Source organism: Crocodylus siamensis, chromosome 4 (genome assembly GCF_052110815.1).
Source record: "Crocodylus siamensis isolate JL-2025a chromosome 4, ASM5211081v1, whole genome shotgun sequence".
In the NCBI taxonomy this organism is placed as follows: domain Eukaryota; kingdom Metazoa; phylum Chordata; order Crocodylia; family Crocodylidae; genus Crocodylus; species Crocodylus siamensis.
Window position 1 is genome coordinate 112,175,894 of NC_143398.1, and position 23,058 is coordinate 112,198,951.

The window sequence follows — 23,058 nt, forward strand, 5'->3', positions numbered from 1 at the left end:
TTGCCTTGGTTCTAGGTTTGGAGTTTGCAGAATGGGAGAGTGAACAGGTCTTACTTTTCAGCAGCTCTCTCAAGTGTGGCACAGAGCTACAAATCCAGAGGCCTGTAATGCAGACAAATCCTAAGGCCTGTAGTAACCAGGCAGGCCTTCTAAAAATGAGACATAGGCCACTCAGTCACTTAGGCACTTTGAAAAATATTACCCAGCATGTCTGATTTTTTTGTTCTCACTTATACCAGTGTGAATCAGGAGTGGAATGACACTGTGCAAAATGGAGTTAGGAAGAGCAGCACCTGACCCAATAATTAGCAGATTTGGAAGAAAAAAATAACCCTGTGAATCACAAATAAAGATTTAAATAGGTCAGTGAGATTTAAGTAGAACAGTAGCTATCTCTGTGCCGAATTCTGTCCCCATTTAAATCAGAATGATTCCATGGAAGTCAGTGCAGTTCCATTAAGATTTGCATAATTTTAATAGAGATCAGGAGCTGGTTGTGTTGTCTTGTACTCTCCTGTGAGGCAGGAGTTACTTCACTGTGGTCAGTTGTAGGACATCAGTGTCAAACTGGAGAGAAGAACCAGTCACAGAATACACATCTCTGTTGAAGTCAGCTTTTGGTATCTGCAAACACTTAGCAAGAGAGGTTAAAAACAGAATTCCCAGCATCTCCAGTAGCTCAAACATGCACCAACTCCAGGCTGTCTAATGTGCATTGTTAACACACATTGTTTTTTTAAGCCGCTATTCCTTTGACCCAGATGACTTAGCTGTGAGGAGAGAAGGGTGCTTTCCTTTCACCGCTAGACTCCATCAGTGCAGCATCCATTCTGTGGGTCTGCTTCCTTTATGAAAGCTTGGAAATCACCAATGCCTTCTTCTAGAGATTTACTTTAAAGATTTTGGGTCCCAGGGCTGCCTGCTCTCTGCAATCCATGGATCTGCCAACAAAGCTAATGGTTGCTCTATGAAAGTCAGTTACTTGTGGTTCATTTCGCTTGTACCTTTAGACCTCTAAATGTAGGCAAGTTCTTTGGATCTTTGGGATCCAGGTCCCATGGCAGATGGGATCCAAAATGCAACAGTGAGCTAGTAAGCAGTAGACAGCATGGCATATAAATGACTGCTGTGGCTGGCTGATGACCTGCTGGTAGGATGAGGTCCAGGGAAGAGGAGATCCACCAGCCCCTCTGGGTATATCACAACCTGACCTGAGGAGGCAGATATAGTCACTTGACAAACCTCAGGATTGCATGAGGTGGACCTTCTAAAGCTTCCAAAAAGTGGCACTAGACAGTTTTCCATGTATGTCCCCAATAAATTGATACAAGATCTTTAATATGTACATTTAGTAACTAGAGACTGGAGAGTTGCTAGGGATCCCCAAAGGTCTCTAGATCTGGTGACAAAGTCACTAAGGTGGCACCACTGGGCAGACAGGCCACAGCAGGGAGTCATATATGACTCTGGCTCCTGAAGGGTATACAGGGCACAATGCTGGCTCTCTGGGAGGGAGGGGCCAGAGCCTTTTCTGGGTCAACGCACAATCCTGATTCATCCCTGAGAGAAAGGGAGAGAGAGAAAGGTTCCTTGATCCCACCCTGCAGCCCAGGCTACCTGAACACTTAAAAGGAAGATCAGTTAATGAGGGCAGAGAATCAAAAAACCAAATAAAACAAGCGAAACATTGCGTTTTGTTCACAGCGATGACCCCTGCGGTTCTACCAGCAAGAAACCTGGGTGTGAAACGGAGGATCCGAAGGAGGCCAGCAGACACGGCAGCCAGGAAGGCAGGTCCGACACCCTGACGCTAAAAGCCCAGCATGCGGAGCTGCAGGAGGAGCAGGCCGCGGGGTGCTCCCCGCTGGTGCAGAAGGCGAGCCTCCACCACACGGGCTCCCCAGTGAGGGTACAGCGCAGCAAAGGGACGGCCACGTGTTCCCACGCAGCTGCCTCCGATTATGAGCTCTCACTTGACCTAAAGAATAAACAGGTACAGAGGCTTCCTCCTCAGGCTATGGGAGAGAGGGACGGGGTGGGTAAGGCCACGCTCACACCACAGGGGGGCCATTTCTCTGTGACCGTTTTAGCCTAGTTTCTACATACATCCTGTGTCCTGCCTGAGCTCCCAACACAGAATGCCTGGCTGCTACATGGTGTCGAATTTGTGCAGGAAGCGTCATGTAGGGACCTCATCCATCCTCTTCCTCTTTATCCTCAGCGTCCCCTCATCCTATTCCACCAAGTTCTGCATCCTGCCAGATAGGTTCCACAGTCTACAATGGACCCCATTACTCAAGGGCCGAATGTAGCATTTGAGAGGGACTTGCATAGGAAGGGTATAGCTGTGAGTGTAAGGTGCCTGGCAACATCCCAGAAGGGTCAAGGCCTAGCAAAGGACAAGAAGTGGGACACTGGCCTTCATTGCCCTTCTGGGTTAGCCCTGAAAGCTTGGTAGTAGAAGCTCTGTTCTACTTTCGCCTTTTTGATTCTAAGACCTTTAGGGCAGTGACGGTCTTTATTTATGTCTGTACAGCAGTGGTCACCAACCAGCGGATCTTGATCCACTGGCAAATTTTGGAGCCTCTTGCAGTAGATCTCGGAGCCTCTTGGAGTCAATCCGAGGCTGGGGTGGGGGGGCCGAGTGCCTGCGTGCATGCACACGTGTGCCCCAGCCCAGAAGGTCAGTCCTTGGGGAAAGAAGGGGCAGGGGCTAGATCGATGTCCCCATGGTGAGGGACAGTGCTGCAGAGGCAGGAACAGGGTAAGTTGAGTGAGGCCCCAGCTGGGTGGGACTTACCTGCTGGGGAGGTGTGCTCCCAAATATTTTTTCTCCCTCTGCCTTGATCTGCGCCCCCCTTCCCTCCCCACAGACTTACCTACTGGGCAGCGGAGGGGTGTGGGGGTCTGTGCAGTGGCTCACAGTAGATCTTGGGTTGCTTTTCAATGCCAAAGGTGATCTCCTGCTTTAAAAAGTTGGAGACCACTGCTGTACAGCATCTCCCACACTGTGGATGTGTCACTGATGACAACAAGAGTTTGGGGATGGATGCTACAGCAATAGACAGACTTACAAGGCTGAAAGGGAATGAGTTGATCTCACAAGTCAACAGCCTTTCAGTCCTCACTCATGGCAATTCCCCATAGTATCTAACAGCACCTTTGACATGGTCCTGCCAGACAGCTGGTGACAAACTGTTCTGCTGCCTTGTACACACTGTATTATGGCAATGTGTTATTAAAAAAACAAACCCAAACAAGCCTGTTATTAAGAAAAACATTTTTGTTCTTTCCCTAGGCTGCAGTTCTAATGGTACTTGCTGAATATATAGGATTTGCAGAGCAGGAGAGTGGGAGGCTAAGCAAGCAGTAGGGACACACTGGATTGTGCTCAAGGCACAATCATAGGCAGATGCTTAACTGAATTATTCCAGCCATCTACAATGGCAGACTGACCTTTCTTCCACTCTTCCCAGGAGTTGCTGAGAAAGTTAAAGTCCCAACCAGCCAGGTTCACACAGGGAGATGCTGCAGGGAAGTCTTTCTGTCACTTCTGTCTCCAAAAGCAGAGATGTCAAACTAGTCACTAACTGAAATACTGAGCAGACAGGAGTACTTCAGTCTCTTGGCTAGTCTGTGTTTATAGAGTCCTGAACATACCACTCTGATTGGTCCGAGATTGTGTTTCACACTGGAAGAAGAGAAAGGAGACAGTGTCTAACCAGCTTCAAGAACCAACGTGGGATATACTGCTGCTGGGGCAGTCACACCAGCAGGTGTGAAGTAGCATACCCTGGTTAAAGCCATAAAGCTACAATGATTTACATTCAGGAAGGTCTGCCCCATGAAAGCTCTGAATTCATTTGAACACCCCCAAACCCTGCCCTGCCAACAGAGCCCAAGGCTGCCATATATGGCTTTGAGATAGAGAGAAATTTTGTCTCCATCTTTCTTGAACTCTAGTTTCCCCCACCAGGGAACCCAGAGGGGACCCCAGCCTTGCCAAGGTTGGAATCACTTTGCCCAGAGTGAGGGTGGAACACAGCATCCATGTTCATCCAGCCCTTGACATTCCTCAGCCAACCCCTGGCCTGCCCTGGGGTGAGGAAGGCATTAATTCAGGGCTTGTCTGCCCCTCTTACTCCAGGAGAAGCTCTGTTTGTTTAAATGAGGCTACCACTTGAGTACTGTGCTACTCCTTGTGTATAAGGGCAACAGAAGCGTGCTTGGTTTTCCCCATGCCACCCTGGCAGTTCACATAGTATTCTGCTCTGGCATTGCTACAGTATATCATTGTAGGGATGGAAGGGAGACCTCCATCTAATAACTATGTTCAGGCAATAAAGGAAAACAGAAGCAGCAGCATGGGACCCTGTGTTGGAGAGGCAGGCAATGGGACATGTTCAGGTTACATTGGAGAGCACCTCCTCCAGCTCTGTTTCTCCTAACTCTACGTTGGGTTGCTGATGGATGGACTGCAACCGGGGAGCAGGCTGCTTCCTGCCCTCAAGAGGTCTCTGTAATGTGATAGAGCATGCCCAGTTATTACAGGCAGCAAAAAAGGACCCTAACCCCAGGAAAAGGTGAAGGAGCTAGCTCATGGTCCAAAGGACAGTATCTCAAAGGTTGACTTATTGCTTTGTTACGATAAAGGAGCAGACCCAGAAAATGAAGGGCAGCAGCCTCTTGCCCTCCCTCCACTAGCACAATGACAGGGAAGCAGGTGGAGCATGCTTTCTGGACAAAGGATAACGTCCCATCAACACAAAATCCCTTAATAGGATGCTATTCACTGGTGGGTGGGAAGAGTGTTTAGTTGAAAAGGGAACAGGAGTGGAGAACACTGGGAGGATGGGTGCATGAGGAATTCCCCACCTCAGTATTTTTACAGCAGATACAATAGCCCGCTCTGAGAAGCTCAGATGCAGCCACTGGCCCTGAACTTCACCTCACTAACTTTGCTGCAACTAGGGAACAGCACTGGAAACCAGAGCTCCTGCAGAAGTAGGCTTGGCAGAATTCAATTTTTTTAAAAAATAATTTTGATGAATAATATCAACATTCATTTTTAATCATGTATTTTGATTTTTTAATCAATTTAAATTTTCAGGATTGCACTAAATTACGGATGGGAGGCAGACAATGTATTAATTATGGTATACTGTTAAAAGCTTTATAAAATCATATGTACAAATATAAAAAGTCAATATCCATAAATCAATTAATCATACCTGCTTCAAATCATTCTGTTCATTTGGTAGCACAGTTGTAAAATAGTGAAAAATTTAAAAATAAATTTAAAATAATTTAGGTCTTTTGTTACAGTTACTGGAATGCTTAATTTGCTAGATCCAGCGGACTAATCAAGATTTCAAAAGCTCTCCAAATTTGAGTTTATGGCTTTGTTGTAATCAAAATGTTGAGCTGTCCAATCGGCTATCAGAGACACGCATACAATGTTTGCTTGAACTTTTCTGAACAAACTGAGAGATCTCTCCATAGGCACTGAAGTTACTGGCACTGTGAGTGCGCATTATGCCATGCTGGACATGACAGCCAGTGACTGGGTTTCACTTTTTCAGCAATCAAGTGCTGTTATGTTGCTATTACAGGGCATTTCATATGCCATGTACAAGTCAAAGCCATGTTTAAACTTGCAAGGGAAAATGCACGGAATATTTTCTTAGTTGCTGTAATTGGGTGACATCTGAGCCTGGAAAAATGGGTCAAGCACTTTACAGTTGGCAAAAGACAAAGCCCAATCCATAGAATCCGTCTGGTACATTGTGGGATATGGCTGTTGTTTTCAGTTTGCTTTGAAATTATGAAGCAAAAGAATGCATTGCAGATGAGAAGGGCTGCCATTTAGAGCCCATTGCCCTGAGTTTCACTTCTTTTAAAGCAGCATTTACACCAGCAGCAACTTGCAGATCATAGTTAAGCAGAATGTCAGTGTGACGTATCAGGAGTGCATTTGTTTTCATTTGCAAATGAACAGTGTGGATTTCCCCCCAAAAATGCACAAGCAAAAGATAACTTGCAGTATGGTTCTTGCTGGTTTCCATTGTCCTGGACCATCCCACTACTTTTGCTGCTTTCTTTGAAGTGACTGTGTCTGGTTTTTAGTAAGAAAGTTTGTCACATTGTCCCAGTGTGCATGATTGGATTTTGCTGCAACAAGTCAGGAAAACCAGCAAGGCTGCATAACCTGGGGAGGTGGGGGCGGAGGGGGAGGGGGCAGGGTGGAAGAAGGACATATGCAAATCCAATGGATTTGTTGCTGGCACAGATTTTAAAAATGCTTGCTTTTGCTTGTTGGTATGTTTAAATATTGCTGAAAAATGTGCTGATGTTGTGGGACTTGTTTATTTTTAATGTATGATCAATGGCCACATGGAACTTGAGGCAGATGTGGATACATTTCATTCAAGTCCTTTACTACGGCGTTGAAAGTACTTCGTGGAGTCACTGTTGATTGACACACAGTTTTCCCATGTTAGGCCATACTCTCTCAACACATCTTGAATCCAAATTGATACAGCTCCTCTGCTGCACTGAAGGAGAACAGAGGATTTTAATAGAATTTTATTTACAGACTTATTTTTATCACTGTAGAGCATTGCAAGGACGTTAATTGCTGGCTGTCCTGCAAGCTCAGGGGTTTCATTAATTACTAAAGAAAATTTCTCACCCCTCAAAAGTTCCTTATTTTCTGCTTGGTGCTGGGCAAAAACTTCAGGGAAATATTTTTCTTCCGGATGACGATGCTCTGGGCAAGTGGAGCTGCTGGTGCATATTTGCAAAATGGCACAAATAAATAACTTGAACCCCGGACCACATTCATTGGAATCGCCTCAAAGAACAATGCATGTACCAGTTTGTGAGGAAAATCCATTGCTCCTGCCTTCCATTGTCTCATTCTTCCTAAGCAGTCTTCCATCGTAGCCTGTACTATTTGTCTGACTTTCTTCTCATTTCAAATGAGTCTTAGTGTTCGAATGTTTGGTAATGCGATTTGCTTGTCGGGTAACTTCCATCTTACAAACTGTGCAGAGCAAAATCTTCTCATTTCCCTTCCAAGTCTTTTTAACCATTTTTAATTCTAGGTCAGGGTGTTCACTGTAGCATTCCTCTATAGATTTTCTGTTGTGACCCATTATTGAAATGAAACAAAAACCTCCTATTATTATAGTGCAGTTTAACTGCCCCATGACAAATGTAACTATGTATGAGATATGATCTTTGTCAACTTTAACCCCAACACACTGCACACTTGAATGATGTGCAGCATACATTATTCACAGCTCCACCCCACAGCCAGCTGTTCTAGGCAGAGATGTAAATACTTGCTCCACTCATTGCATTTTATACACATTAATGAACTCTAATAATGTTTCAGCCATTATTTTTCTTATGTCCCCCTTCTACACATTTTGATTATTAACAATGGAAATATATTTTCATCAGTCTGTGAGTGTGAGGTGAAATCATATTTATTAACATTTACCAATAAAAATCGAATCCTGAAAAGCCTGTGCATAAGTGAGGTCAGCATCAGGCCTGTTGCTTTTGAAGAACCTGAGCCTGCTTCAACATGCTGTGGGCACTGAAGCCACAGGGACTGTATCTCAAATGTACTGCCACATCCCAGCCAGACAGTGGGGCTGGCCTTGGGATGGGTTGATGAATGCTCCCTCCCTCCACAGTCCCTCTTGGCTACAGCTATTTCCCAGCTGTTTCTAATTCAGCCAGAAGGGCTGATCTTTTAGGACTGAGCATTCATTTTGAGGCCCAGAAACGTATTAAGCTAATTATTCTTTTAAATCCAATACCATCCCCCTCTTCCTTCGGTGCTTGCTGTCGGATCATTCCCCAGAGAAGAGCATTTTTAAGCAGGCAATTACTTGTGATTCATAGGGTTTATTAGAAGTGAGAGAAGGCCAATCACATCTGCCTTCTCTTGCCTCTCACATGGAAAGAGAAGGTTCCTTCAGTGAGCCAGACGTAGATCTCCATTACTTGCTACCACAATGAAGTGTTAATAGATGCCCTCTTCCCTTGCTCAACAGCGGGCATGTGAAATCCCTAACTTCTGCCGGACATTTGATAGCCTGGTCCAGCATCGCATGAATATTGCAGGCCTCAAGAAATGGCTGAGCTGAGCAACACAGAGAGAGAGGATGAAAGAAAGAGGACAGTGGAGCCTAACTGCAGTGAAGGGACTATATGGGCCAGTGGGCAGACAGCTGGAGTGAGTCAGGAGACCCAAATGCTATTCTGGGCTCTGCTACTCCTCACCTACAAGCCTGGACAAGTCTCTTTGTCCTAGTTTCCACCTCTGCAAAATGTGAATAAGGTCCCCAGCCTCTGAAAAGTGCTTGGAGAGCTTCAAGGAGATGCTCTGCATTAATGCTAAATATTATTAACATGGGTGATTGCTCTTAGCAGAGCCCGTGAGCTGTGGATATTGGGAATGCCTCTTATACTGTCTCACATGGTTATCCCCCTCTCTGATGGATCACAGAGCATTAGCAAGTACCAGACCCTATGATACATTGATGTCAGTGGTTTTGGCCCATTCCTTTAAACTCTTCAGTGGCTCTCAACTGTCCCTTTGAGATCCACTGCTATCAAAGTCTGCTGGTTCAGAAACTGTCCTCTGCTTGAGACAAATCTGCCTTTGAGTACAGATCAGCAATTACATCTTGTTCTGGCTTCTAATAAGAACAGACTGACTGAGTTGTATGCTTCCAGCATGGCTGTCACCTCCTTGGAAACCCTGGATAATTATGAGGCTGCAGCTTCTCCTGCTTCTGCCTTATTTTGTATCTTGTTATTATCCCATCCCTCAGATGGCTCCTTCCCCTCTACCTTCACTCCCTCCTTTCCAACAGAATCAGCCTGGGAGCTGATGTTAGAGCCCATTCTATCCAGAATGCTTGGTCAGTTCTCAAACCACAGCTGGTTGCATTGCACCTGCACAGATTTATTTAATATGCATATTTTTAAATGAGCTTCACTCATGGAAGTAGGGCTGGGGAAGGGATGGGTCCCAGTTGCTCATTGGGGTGTGAAGAGCAGAGAAGAAATCAGACCTATTTGCAAAGAGAACAGCCCTTAACCTTTTCCAGGTGTGTAAAGGGAGAAGCCTAATTTTATGTCTATGAAATTGTAGCAGAGTTGGGAAGAAAGGGTAGGTGATCCCTATTTGTGATAAGGCTTATTTGTGATAAGGCTTGAGAAGGGAGGGCAAACAGAGGCTTCTTTATCCCATCAGAATAAGGGTAAGGCCTGAAGCTTCCCCATGTGAGATAAACGATCTGGGTCTTTTCTCACTTTGTTCCTGCTTGCCTTCTTGTGCAGAGTGGTAGCGGATGCCAAGCTGCACTGTGCACTCTGCAGGGTGAGGCTGAGCTGAGCTCCAAGCCAGATCATCTGTACCCTGCACAGTTACTGGGACTACACCTATGCATGTGCAGATCTGTCCTGCTCAGAGTGGATAGTGCTTGACACCTACTTTTTACACGTGTCAGGGATTATGGAAGGAAGGAAGCAGAGAATCTGTCTGGATGGGTAAGCATGAGGCAGAGCCCTCTGCACTGACAGGGATGAAGGCAACCCAGGGTACTAGACCCACCACAGTACAGTGCCTCTGCCCTGCACCATGACCCCACCGCCCGCTTAGGGTAACATAGCTCCTCCTTCCCAGAAGGACAGGGACAGGGGGACAGGCTTCTTTCTTGTATTCAGGTATGACCTCAGGACACTCCTCCCCCCCAGTACAGCAGAAGTTAAACTCTTCCTCCCACTACTGAGAGTCTGCACCTCAATGCTTAGCTGGGATGTATCTGCTGGGGAGCACAGGCTGGACACGCACCACTCTTCTCTTGCTGCCCAGCTAAGTCAGCACCTCTTAGAGGTAATATCCCACTGTGATGGAGACAGCAGCTTGCATTTTGCAGAGTTATTGTTCGAGGCTCTCAGCCAACTCAGTCAAATGCTGTCTCAGGGTAGGGTGCTCAGGTCTGTCTCTGATGCTCATCTTTGTAGTGTCAATATCTAGAAACTCACTTAAAATAAGGAAAAGAAAAAGCCAAGATCTGAATGAAATGAAGACACTCTCAGAGCTGGGGCCTGATGCACAGGCAGTCTGTTTGTGATTGCATTTGATTCTGGCCTTGTCTGCATGGAGCAACATGCAATAAACCTCATTGCTTTTTCACACCTTTGGAGCTGAAAAGGCATGAAATGTATGTGTGTGCACATGTGGGGGGATTGGCTATGTCTTGAAAATGGGGATGCTTTCAGTTTGCAATGCACTGGATCTGGCTTACAAGCAGAAAGTATCGTGGTGCTTGTGCAGCAGCTCCTTTGTTATTAATGCAGGGCTAAACTCCCTGTCCTGCTCTTAACTCCTCACTTTGCTTTTACACACACATGTGCATACCACACTCAATACCTGCAGGCTGTGGGATGAAGTCCTTTGTCAGATGCTGGAGGGGACATGCTGATCTCAGTAAAGCAGCCAGAACCTTAGTGGGAAAAATTAGGCTGTGTCCTTTCTGCTTTCCTTGGTATCATCTTCATCATCACCATCATCATTGTCCTCTGTTAGCTACTCACTGGAATTAAGGCTGGGAGGATGCATAAAGGAGACAGAAAACAACCCCTTGTGGCTCATGTGTTAGGATTTAACTGCAGGGCAAAAACTGTGTGAGTGTGTGTGTGTGTGTGTGTGGGTGGGTGGGTGGGTGGGTGGGGGTTGGGAATAGGAAACAGCACAAAGTTCATGTGAGAATTGGCTACATTGTGGCAGAAATGACCATAATGAACTGCCCAGGTAGGCATGATAACTGCTGCTCTGAGTAATGTTGAAATATCTCTTAACTGTGTGTGCGTGTGTGCATGCATGCGTGCACGTTTCCATATCCTTAGCAGCTCTAGTAGCACTTCAGTCTAGACCCTCTCGCTGTTTATTTTTAATATCTTTTCTCAACCTTTAAAATCAAAATTACTACTCAACTCTTCAAACAAAGAATCTTTTACCATTTGAGTTGGTTTTTGTTCTTTGAAAAAAGGCAAATTATGCTGGGGTTAAGGACAGAACTTATATACTGGCTTGAGAACCTGAGTGCCCCTTGGGAGACGCTGAGCACAGTTAACACACAGTGGCATCAGTGAAGGCTGAGGTCAGTAAGCAGCTCATAGGATCAGGCCCATAGTTGGCATTTGAGCCTTATTCCATTGTAACAATTCCTGACCTATTCCTTTTTCTAAACAGTATCTCTTTCCCCCACCACCTATGATGGAGGAGGGAATATAAGCCTTAAAGCGGGTCTGAGACAAGGGCTCTAGGCAAGCAACCATGCTTAGCATTGCTAGCCCACTTCTGTTTGGAGATGCACACTACTGGGGTACCATATAGCATCGACCAGCCTTTATTCTGAAGAATTTTACACTAGAGTCTCACTGTGAGGGCAGCACAGTACGGCAGCTCATAATGCTGAGCCCTCAGCAGACTCTGATAGAGCATTGTTGGAAGAAAGCTCATGCTGCTTTTACCCACCCTCGTATTTCCAAGGCACTCCTCAGGAAGACCATCCTGCCCCTGCTCTCACCAGCATTGCCATGACACCGCTGCTAGGAGGGAGCTCATTTTGTTCAACTCCAAGCAGGTATTTCTAGGGCACAGCAGTTCAGAAAAAAAAAGTCTAATGCAATATTAGAAGCTCCTCTTGTTGTCATTACTTACTAATCAGTCTAGAAATTGGGGTCGTGAAAGGCCTTCAGAAGTCAATTAAAAAGCTTTGTTTTTGTGTGTTTCAGATCGAAATGCTAGAGCACAAATACGGAGGCCACCTGGTCTCTCGCAGAGCAGCCTGCACCATCCAGACGGCCTTCCGCCAGTACCAGCTCAGCAAAAACTTTGAGAAGATTCGGAACTCCCTGCTGGAGAGCCGCATGCCCCGGCGCATCTCACTAAGGAAGGTCCGGGTCCAGAACTCGGAGAGCTTCTCTGCTGAGAAAGCGCTGGTGGAAGGGTACAACTTTGTGGGCATCCCCTTGGTGAGGTCCCCTTCTTTACCAGCCACCATAAGTGGGGCGCTGACTGAACTCGAGGACTCTTTCACAGAACAGGTCCAGTCCCTGGCTAAATCCATTGATGATGCCCTAAGTACCTGGAGCTTGAAGACCATGTGTTCCCTTCAAGATGGCAGTTCATACCAGATCAGAGAGACCTTCAGCGCAAGTTCGATGCAGCCAAACCAGGACTTGGAAGCTGAATTAAAGGACAAAGAGAAGGAGGAGGGTTTGCTGCCAGACACTTTGCCTAAGAGCAGCAGCACCCTCATGATGGCTTTCCGGGATGTCACAGTCCAGATTGACAACAAGAACATCTCTGTCTCGTCATCTACCTCGGTGTCCATGGCAAACTGTCTCAGCAGCAACACTCAGGCAGGGCTCTCTCAAGCAGCCAAAATTGAAGAAAGCCCAGGGGAGGGGGAAAGAGAGGACAAAGAGACTCCGGCTGCCCAGGAGGGGTTACCTGAACCCAGGATCCTCCAGAACAGTCACACCTTCACTGAGGTGAACGTCAACACCAATGGGGTGGAGGGAGGGGGACCAGAGCAAGGACAAATGATGGTGCAGAAACTCCAGTTTGACTCTAACAATGAGACTGGGCAGAGCAAGGGCTCAGAGTCTGAAAATGCAGACAACTCGGAGCAGCTGAGCAGCAGCAGCACTTCCACATCAGCCAAGTCGGCGTCCGAAGTCTCTTCTAAGGAAGCGCTGCAAGCCATGATTCTGAGCCTCCCACGGTATCACTGTGAGAACCCAGCCAGCTGCAAGTCCCCCACGCTTTCCACGGACACCATGAGGAAGCGGCTGTACCGCATTGGGCTGAATCTCTTTAACATGTAAGTGGCTAATGGAACTAAATCTTTTAATCCCTCACAACTTTCTTCATTAATGGTGACAATAGGCTTTGAAAGGCCCTTGGACTGGAATCATCCCTGGTGTAATACTTTTGTGTTCACGGGTTAGATTCCTTGGAGACTGAATACAGATACCTAGTTTACATTCAGATGTTTTGTCCACTAGGGTCTGAACTTGGGCCCTCGAATTGCCATCCCACTGTTCCCCTGTACCTGGGAAGTGAACCCGTTGCTTCAAGGGTACCATTCAGGATGCTGAATATTGAATCCTGGTAATTGTTCAGACAAGGAAGGACACAGGGTTCTTCCTCCCTTGAGCCTAATAACGGAAGATGCTTAGCTGAGAATGGACCCCAAGTCCTGGTTACTCAGTGCAGAGCTTCTCTCAGTATGAACTGGACCCAGACCTTTTGCCTAAGAGGAGTTTAGCTAGCACAGGGTTAATGTTTCTGCTGCTACTGCTTCCCTTTCAGCAGTGTGGGTAGAATTTTAAACCTGACAGACCCAATTTAGTCATCTCAGTCTCTCACACATCTGAGGTTGATGTCCTGTGAATAAAGCTGTAGGTGTGAAAGCAAAGGCAAAGCAACTTCAAGACTAGAGTTAGAAAAGGTAATGCGAAGGGTCACATCCCCTGTAATCTGGATTTGCATTGAAGGAGGTTGAGTTTTTGTCAGGGGTTTTGGGCTTGAGAGCCTTGGTGAGGCTCTCCTGACTGAAGTAAACCTCAGAAACACTGGTCTTTGCCCTGATCTAAAACGGCATTTTGCATGTGGTCCTGGTGATGTTAGAGCTGGGGCTTAGAGAGGAGGAAGGGGACAGTTTACCTGAGATGGGATTGATGGAATATATTCTGCCAAAGTTGTTTTGCTTGGCTACTTCTTGGAGATGGGAACACAGAGAGGATGGACACCAGAGGCAGATGTGGGGCTCACGAGTCTGGTTATGCAGAAGGAAGTTCCAGGTCTATATGGATGTTTCACCAAGATGAGCCTCAGATGTGTCTGGTTCTGGACACGTGTTCTCCTGGAGATGGACTCAGTGCTCATGTCTGTGCAAGTTAAGCGTTCAGTATTCTCGGACATGCCCACATCTTCCTCTGGCTTGTGTCATGCATGGGGCTGACAGGTGAACTGAGGTGATGAAAAAGCAAGGCTGGAAATGCTTTATCCAATTCCTCCTACATTCAGTTTGCACATGCATACATGATGAATCAGCAGCTCCTTGACTGTTTTGGAAAGCAGGGCTGCAGTGTTTTTTTACTCACTGACCCAGGTTCACCACATCACTTTAGAGACTCTGTATCACTGGGAATTTTGTGATAACTGAGAAGGCAGAAGCACAATTTCCTGGCCATACCCAGCACTCCCTGGTGATCAGTTTAAGAAATTGTCTCCCAATCACCTGTCATGGTCTGTTTTTTCTTGGGAAAACATTAACTAGAGAGAGGGAAAGATGCTGATTTGTCACCTCTGGAGAGCAGAGTCTTCTCTTTATCCCTAGAACAGAAACTGCAAGGGAGGCAATAGGATAAGTTTCTTCACCAGAGACATAGGAGTGTGCCCCAAGCCTGACCCTATTAGGACTGAGATGGCAGAGTCTAGTATATGTCTGTCACCCATCCAGTCCTTGGTCTCACAGTTGACACTTCCAGCAAAGCAACCATTTGGACTAGTAGGTTTTGTAATGTGGACACCTAACCACTGGGAACCGGAAGGAGACCAACAAACTCATTTCACCAAACAGCATCAGTTGTTGGTCACCAGCGACCTGGCTTAGAAGAGAAAGGCTCCTCTTTGTTACCTGTTCCTCCCTCTGCCATTAGTCCCCCAGCCGTGTTTTCATTAAGCAGTCCTCTGGGAATATACTGATTACATTTTTACAGCAGCACCTTAAATGGTCCATGCTTCACAGTGAGGGGGTGGAATTCCTGAAGTGGAGAGCCTTGCATTATATAGCCTTGCTCTAATAGCTCTTTTTGTGTGTGGGCGGCTAGCAGCGTAGGCAGAGGGAAAGCCAGGAGGACTGTAGGAATCCCACAGCACAGACCAGTCATGCTTAGCTTCTTTGAACATAAAGGAAAATGTTCAGAAATGATATCAGCAGTGGTGTCAGATATACATCTGGGGTTATATAAAGGGGGGCAGGTAGCAGGAATGCAGCGACTGTGCTAAAGCAATGTGCATTTCACCTACTAGGATTTTGGGGTAAACAAGCTCAGCCTCTGGCAAAAGCAGTCAGAAAGTTCCTCTTAGTCAGTGGGACGTGTATGCACAAACATTGTATTATATTGCATTTATAGCCCACGGAGTGCTAGGAATTGTGTTGCATATTTTTAAGTGGGGCTGGTGGGAGCTCAGCTACTTTAACTTACATGCCTGCTGTTTATAGCTTTTCCTGCACCATGCTGCTGTCTATATCACTGCATCCAGCCCTGGGACTTGTTTCACTCACATAGCCATAGTCATCTCTAAGCAACACTGGAGTGAATCTGGAATAAAGCCATTGACTCCAATGGAGTTACTCTGGATTCACAACAACGTAGTAGTGATCAGCCTCTGGCACTAAGCTTTCTTGTGCTTTCCTACTGATGTGCTCCTGACATGCATTTGCAGCTGCACCTCTTCAACACGTGCTGGACTCCAAGATGAGTCCTGAGGGGTGGCACAGTTGCTGCATTTTTACTCCGTATTCCAGTCATGTTAAGCAGCCCTTGATGGGTTGAGCCAACCTAGGTTTTCATTGGCACACATTATAGAACTCCTATGTGCATTATTAATGGGCGGAGTTGCTGTCATTCCCTTGGGACAATCACATTCCCCAGTTTATTGTGTTCATGCCTTCAGGTCCATGTACTTTTTCTGCCCCGTGAGACTCTCCTAAGCAGAATGAGCAACTCTTGGGCATGCTGTCCCATTCTAGATTTGTGTAAGTGGCTCACAAAAATCCCTACTCAGCTGGTAGATCTGAGCAGTAGAAGTCAGTGGGGAATCAAGCACACCCACATAACCATGCATTATGCTTCCTCCCCCAGGGAGAACGCTTGTGCAAATTTGTTCATTAAGCCTTTGCAGAATTCCCCCAACAAGGGACTCATGACAGAAATGGGGCACTCCTTCCTGTCTCTCAGCAGCCTGGATAAGAGACCCATGAGGAATCTGGAAATCATCCCAGCATTTGCTGATTCTGCTGTGCCTCTGACTGACAGCATGAGCACGATCTGCTAGAGAGCATCATAACCGCCAGCCTGCCAAAGGGGGTGAGGGAGAAGGGACAGAAAGAGAACCTCCTGTGTGCCCATCCATATATGCAAAATAAAGACAGGCACACTCCTGCACATATGCTCAGGCACATGCAGGACACACAAACACAGCCACTCAGAGAAACCCAGACATGGACACAGAAACATACCTGGGACGGACACACACAAAACAGCACACGATCTCAGAGGCATTCACCTACACCCTCTAACATGTATCCACAGAATTGCACCGGCACATAAACACATGCAGAAGCATAAAAAGCACTCAGAGACGCATGTCATGGAGAGTTCTGTACGCAGACAGAGACAAACATGAACAGCAAAAGACTTACTGAGACAGTCAGGCTTGCAAAAACACACACTCATTCTGAGAGAAAAGCTCACTCAGACATAAATGCATTTACGTGGGCAGGCACAGCTATGCTCAGACAAACACAGATGGAGAGGCACTTTCAGATAGAGGAGCATGCTCAGATCCCCATATCTGCATAAATACACTCTCACACATACATATACATATGCACCCATGCATGCACATGCATACATACATACATGCACTTGCACACGTAGTACATACAGACGTCACCCTGAGATGGTTAATAAAGGGAAGAACAACAGAAGAAAGATGGGATGAGGTGAAAGAGAAGTTATACCCCCTAGAACCTCCTGGGATAAAAGTAATGAGACCAGTCAGCACCAGGCTTAGCTGAAAGAGAAAGTGTCACTGAATAGAAACAGTAGAGTGATGTTGTAGCCATAATGGTCCAGGAATTATGCAAGAGGCAAGGCTTTCTTAGAGTGGCATCCTTTATTGGACCAACTGCATAATTCTAACTCCATTTAACAAATCTAACTATCCCAATTATGCAGTTGATCCAATAACAGATACCACCATAAGAAAACTTTGCATCTCACTGAATGGAAAGAAAGGAGGACAGACAGGGGGAAAGAGGGACAGGGAACAGTCTTGATTAATTGAGTCTGCTCCAACATGTTCTAATTAGAACACCAAGAAGCTCATGTATAGGCAGCCCATTTGTATGGGGCGGGGGGTATTAGTTCAATCTCAGTCCAAACTCAACCTGATTTAGCCACTCTCAGAGGAGTTCAGCCCACCTGTATTTATTCATCCCTATCTACCCACTTTCTGTAGAGTTGTGGTGTCTTCTGAGCCCCTTTATGTACCACCTTCTTCTATCACCTCTTGGCTGCAGCATGGTGGGATGAAATCCTATCCCCATAGAGGTTAACAGCAAAATTCCTGTTGACTTCTAAAGGAGGGAACCCAGGATTTCATCCTTGTCATCTTGATGGGGTAACCCACAGCCAATTAGTTTGTTATCCCATCCACTCCTCTGCAGTACAGACCTGCTCTTGTACATGCTGGACCTACTGATGTTCCACGGGCTGCTGATGTCTATGCTAATGCATGCTTTGCAGCCACTTCCCCATATAAGCATGTCCAAAGCACCTCTGATCCCACCCTGATGTAATATTTTTTTCCCATGTGCTCCATAGGATAAGGAATACAAGAGAGATGATTCTGAACTCACATAATGTAACTCACGGGAGTCCTTGGGAGTGGCTTCTCCAGTGCTCAGGATCAAAGTCAGGCTTGAAAGGTTTAGACCTGGAGGAATGTGAGGGTGGGCACCCACATTCTCTGGAGAGTTGTGGACGACAAGGGCCTCTGAGAGGCAGTCCTGCTGGAGAAGAAAGGCAGTCACGAGGAGATGGGTAGGCATTAAGCTTGCTGTTCCAGGTGCTAGTTCAGTCTCATGAGCTATTTGCAGCAGAGCCTCATGTCTCCAATGGAAGGGGAGGCTCTAGCATAAAGGGGGATAAGTGAAGGTGGTTGGTGTTTCTGGGCAGCAGGAAGGCTAAGTATTAATGGCAGGTGTGGCGGTCTGTTCCTTTGCTCGCTTTTCATTGACAGCGAGCTCATGCAGGCCCTGCCTGTCATTGTTATCAGATAGGGAACTGACAGGACCAGTCCAAGTCAGTCTGGCCTGAGGAGTGGGGGAGGTTATGTCCCATGTGTGTCACCGTTGGTGGGTTCTCACAGTTCGGTCAATCCCTCCAGAACTGTGCAGGGTACGCTACAGGGTGGCACACTGGCAAGACAGGTACCATGGGAGTTTCCAGGGGTATTATCATCAGAACCAGTTCCACTTCCTTAACCTCTAACACAGCAGGACTCAAGAGATTTCTCCCCTGAATACTGACTTCACTCCTGCCCACCACCTGGCTGGTGACTTGGATCCACTTTAATGGGAGGAGAGTTAGACAGACTGGCTGTCCCAGGGGAACTGTCATCACATTGCTGCGAGGTGAGAGCTGATGAGGCAGAGGCAATGGAGCCCTGAAAAGAGCATCCAGACTCACCGCTTGTGTCCTTCCCTTCCAGAAATCCAGACAAAGGGATCCAGTTCCTGATCTCCCGGGGCTTCATCCCAGATACGCCCATCGGGGTGGCACACTTTCTGCTCCAGCGCAAGGGACTCAGCCGCCAGATGATTGGTGAATTCCTGGGCAACAGCAAGAAACAGTTCAACAGGGATGTCCTGGAGTAAGTGAAGCTGTCCCTCCCCTCCCTTCTCCACAGCCCTGCCCTCCCCTTCCCATCTTCTCTCACCTTTTGATTGAATGGGCCCCACTCCCTCCTGCCCACTCCTCCCCCTCTGTGAGTGTGTCCCCTCATCTTCATTCCCTCTCCCCCCTGGACTCAGCACAGCCCCCATGCCATCTTCAGCCCAGTGACTTGAAACTGTTGTCCTTGTCTCCCAGCTTCTCCTTCCCCAGGGCTCTTCTGGCTGGGCCAAGTACAATAGCACCAGGCTTATTTCTAAGTTTGCACTGGTGCAAAGGCTTTCAAGGGTGTAAGTCTGGGGTGAGCAAGAGGAAGATCAGAGCCCATGGTTCTTTCATATATTAGAGGAATACCCTGAGGCACTTTTTGGAAAGTTTTAGTGGAGACCAGGGCACAGGGCATACCATCCTATCATTATGGATAGGGTGACTTGTTCTCTTCCTGCCTCTGCCTCTGACTGTCACTACTGGAGCACATGGTTTAGCCTCCATTTTTTAAGGGGATGATAAATCACGAGTCTGAATCTGTTGGTGTTTCTGAAGTGCACTGAGATCCTTGGTCAGGTGACTCTAGAAATGGCTTACTGCATTCCCAGAAAGCAGGATAACATGCCCATTTCAGCAGCTGCCCAGGACCAGCCCCGCCCCCAGGTTACCATCATGGTTAACCACCTGTTCCTACTGAGTTCTGCTCACTTGTCCAGTTGAACCCCTGGCTCCCTGCATTTCCTCCTCAGGTACTGACTCCTGCTAAGCTTCACTGATCTCCGCTCTTTCTTGTTTCTGTGAGCAATCTGTCTCTCAGACAGCACATTCCCCTTCTGTCAGGCTTATGCTTCATCCTTCAGAATCCTGCTGCCATAATGCTCTTCCAGAGCCAGGCTCTGGCCATTCATGCCCTCCTCCCCATCATAGTCTTCAGGATTATTACCAATCTGACATTAAGCCTTGCTAGGCCTTTGAGCAGTAGGGCTAGGAAATTCAGTGATTCTCAACCAGAGTGCTTGCCCCTTCCCAGTCGGCCCAGGTGACTTACTTCTTCCTTAGCTCTGAACAACCTTTTGTCCTACAAGTGAGGGATAAGAAAAGAGAGTGTGGTTTGCATTTAGATACAACACTAGTTTCTGCACTATGGCAAACCTGACATCTGAGATGAACAGCATTAGGAACAAAGGAGCCCCACCCCTCTGACAATCAAGCCAGTGGTTGACAAGGTCACTTAGCACCTTGTCTCAGGAGATGCTCACTGCTGACAGGATTAGGGCCTCAGACAAGTTTCCTCTATTACCTTGTGCCATCATTCTCTGAGGAGGTTTCCTTCCATGAGGTTTGAAAGGTTGTACTAAGTATCTTGTTGTAAATCGTAGGTAGGTCTGAACCCCTGAACCATGAATGTTGACCCCCATGTTTCATATAGGGTACAGTGGAGTGGAAACTCAAATCCAATGTCCCACGAACTTTGGTAAAATCAGGCTCCAAACTTGGATCTGAACATTAAGGCTTCTCTCTTTTGTACATCAGGGTTATTTTGTTTCTGTTGGTACCTGGCATTGATTCTGCCTGCTTTTAATATACTGGGTATATGCCGTATATTGATCTGTTCATAACTGAAATGCATGTTCTCTCAAATATTTTCATATTGAGAGCACAAATAAAAGTAATTCGTTCTTCCTCCAGCAAATAATGTGTGGGCTGCATCTCCAGACAGATTCTCTGTTGATATCCCAGTGCAGCCTCAGCACAAGGAGTGAGGCTGTTGTGATAGCAGTATCTTGATAACTTCCTGCTTTCCCTACACTCTCACTGGGTCTTCATCTCTTGGAAAAACAAGCAGTGTGCCAATGCAAAGGGTTCCTACTGCAGAGCTCAGGCTCTGCCTCCCAGTTCAAATCTATAGTAGATGTTGTGTTTTTAAATGACATACTCTGGGTTTTTCATTATAACACAAGTGTCTTGGTGTGATAGTGTTCCTGGGCCCTGCCACCCTCACTCACAGTTAGTGCTCCAGTGGGATTTCTCAGTGGTGAGTATCACTGCATTTAACAAGGGGGATGGGGTATCTTTAGCTCCATTTTACAGACAAGGGAAAAACTGAGGCAGAGAAAAGCTAAGTGCCTTCCCAACATCAAATCAGTCCAACTCGCTGCTCAGTAGTGTAAAGCAGAGCATTTCCCTTCAAGTTAATGGAGTTGCACTGCTATAAATCAAAGGATAATTGGCCTCACAAGTCCACAGCAGAATCTTTCTCCTTCATCCCAGTCCCTGTAGTAATACGAGAGTGTTAGAGCACCAGTGATGTCCTGTGTGATTGTTCCACTCTAAGCGTGCTCGTTGCCTCTGCGCATCAGTGTGTTCCATGTCTGCAGCCTGCACAGAGATGCTACGTTTATAGTGCAGCCAGCAGGACAAATGCCCTCCCTCTTTCTCTTAGCAGAAGCAGCAGCCACTTCGTTATGTGTGCTTGTGGGGATGGAGGACAGGAATTGGTATTGCTGCTAGCAGTACCATGCACCCTAGAAACAGCACATTGGTGCTGGCTGTAGACATTAAATGCACACACATCATCACACACAGCAACTCTGACTGTGTGCACCGTGGTAATGGCTGCTCATACAAATTACACAGGCCTGGTTTTGGAAATCCAGCCCCTTGTTGTTTCAAAGGTATCTCAATTATTTATGCAAATTCTTATGTTAATTTAGCTGTAGTTTATACAAACAGTGCTTGAAAACTTATGTCAGAAATGTGTACTCTAAGTGTTGTTCCTGTCATAGGCAGGTTAAATTAGCCCAGGCAAATAAATAAATAATAGGGGAGCCTTTAAAACAACCATGAAAGTCTCCAGCCTCCCTCATTCACTTCCCTGTCACACTCCAGCCTCAGCATGAAGCCCTTACTCAGGAAACTCCTGTTGGCTTCAAGGGACATTTTAATGCTCTTAAGTTCCTCTAGCTGACACTGGTTGAACCACTCAATGCCTGTTTCTTTAGTCATGTAAAGAGTTGATAATTGTGCAGATACATTTTGCACCATCCTTTAAAAACATGACTTCTTCCACATATGTCCAGAAAATGCAGGCAGATGCAAGTGACAAGAATGTACAGTACAGCTTACATAGCTAGAGGTGTAAAGATCTTTATAGTGCATGATGTCTGGTATGTTACTTGTGCACTGCGCTCCCATTGCAAGACTTCCATGAGTCCCTACAAGGCCTGGCATTGCACTTTCCTTTCATCCAATGAAGTTTCTCATCTAATTTCCTTTCATCTAAAGTATGATCAATTAAATAGTTTCTAGGGAAGTTTTTGAATAGGCTGGGAGGAATGGGGGAGGATTTTCAAAAGCACCTCATTCTACATGGACAAGTCCATAGGACTATGTGCCTAAGGACTTATTTATCCAGGAGAATTTAGCAACGTAATCTACTGGTAAATGTCCCCATGTAGGCAAGCTGCAAATTGCACCATATGCCCTCATTCCCTCCTCAACCAGACTTCCCAGTGCATGTCTGATAGAAGGGGATCAATGATCTCCCATTGGAGCCTATTCCCAGCACACTTGCAGTCAGGCAACCAGAGCTACTAGAGAACATGTTGTGGCCTATTCTCTTCTACACAGCCAGACCAGGACTAAGGGTCTAGAGCTAGAATCCCAGCATGTGTTGTACCATGTGGCCACTAGACCACCGACCTGATTCCAGCCTGTGTATCAAATGCCTGTGCATCAAATTCCAAACACATCCCACGTGTACGTGGACTACACTAAATAAAACAGGTTAACACATGTTTTTAATACAAGAAATGTTCCCATTCTTTCTTCCAGGCAGTCTGCGTTCCTTCTTCCGTGCCCTCTAAATGTTGCATTTTGCCTTTAGTGCTTTCATTGTTTCATGCTTTCCTTTTTCACCTTCATTCATCCTTTTCTGTACACTTTCATTCTTTCCCTTCCCATGCTTTTGTCTTAGGAATTTCATGCGTCCCTCACTCATTCATGAGCTAGCTCACATGATCCTATGCCATGAACAGAGCTGACGTGCCACTACAGCTAGCTGACTTGTGCTCTGGCTCACAGGATTTGGGGAAGGTTAGACATGGCTGTCCTGATTCATTTGTTTTCAAAGGAGGGGCTTTTTTAATGTAGGAGACATTGTGGTGAATGGGGGCAGGCTGTTGACAGGATGTAAGCACTGGGTTAGTTCTGACGTATTCTCCTTACAGGCGAGCTGCTCTCCTCATTGTCAGATGCATGTTGCCTTCCCTTTCTCTAACA

General features: G+C 46.5%; 1 protein-coding gene across 5 annotated transcripts in view; it reads left to right on the top strand.

Annotated features, from left to right (window-relative positions):
• IQSEC3 (IQ motif and Sec7 domain ArfGEF 3) overlaps positions 1-23,058 on the top strand; it is a 151,226-nt gene that overhangs the window by 102,205 nt on the left and 25,963 nt on the right. For all 5 annotated transcript variants that reach the window (XM_090043383.1, XM_090043387.1, XM_090043385.1 and 2 more), the window contains exons 3-5: positions 1,705-1,993; positions 11,827-12,920; positions 18,608-18,769. In XM_090043383.1, coding sequence (XP_089899509.1) covers positions 1,705-1,993; positions 11,827-12,920; positions 18,608-18,769 — 1,545 coding nt within the window. The remainder of the gene's footprint in view (positions 1-1,704; positions 1,994-11,826; positions 12,921-18,607; positions 18,770-23,058) is intronic.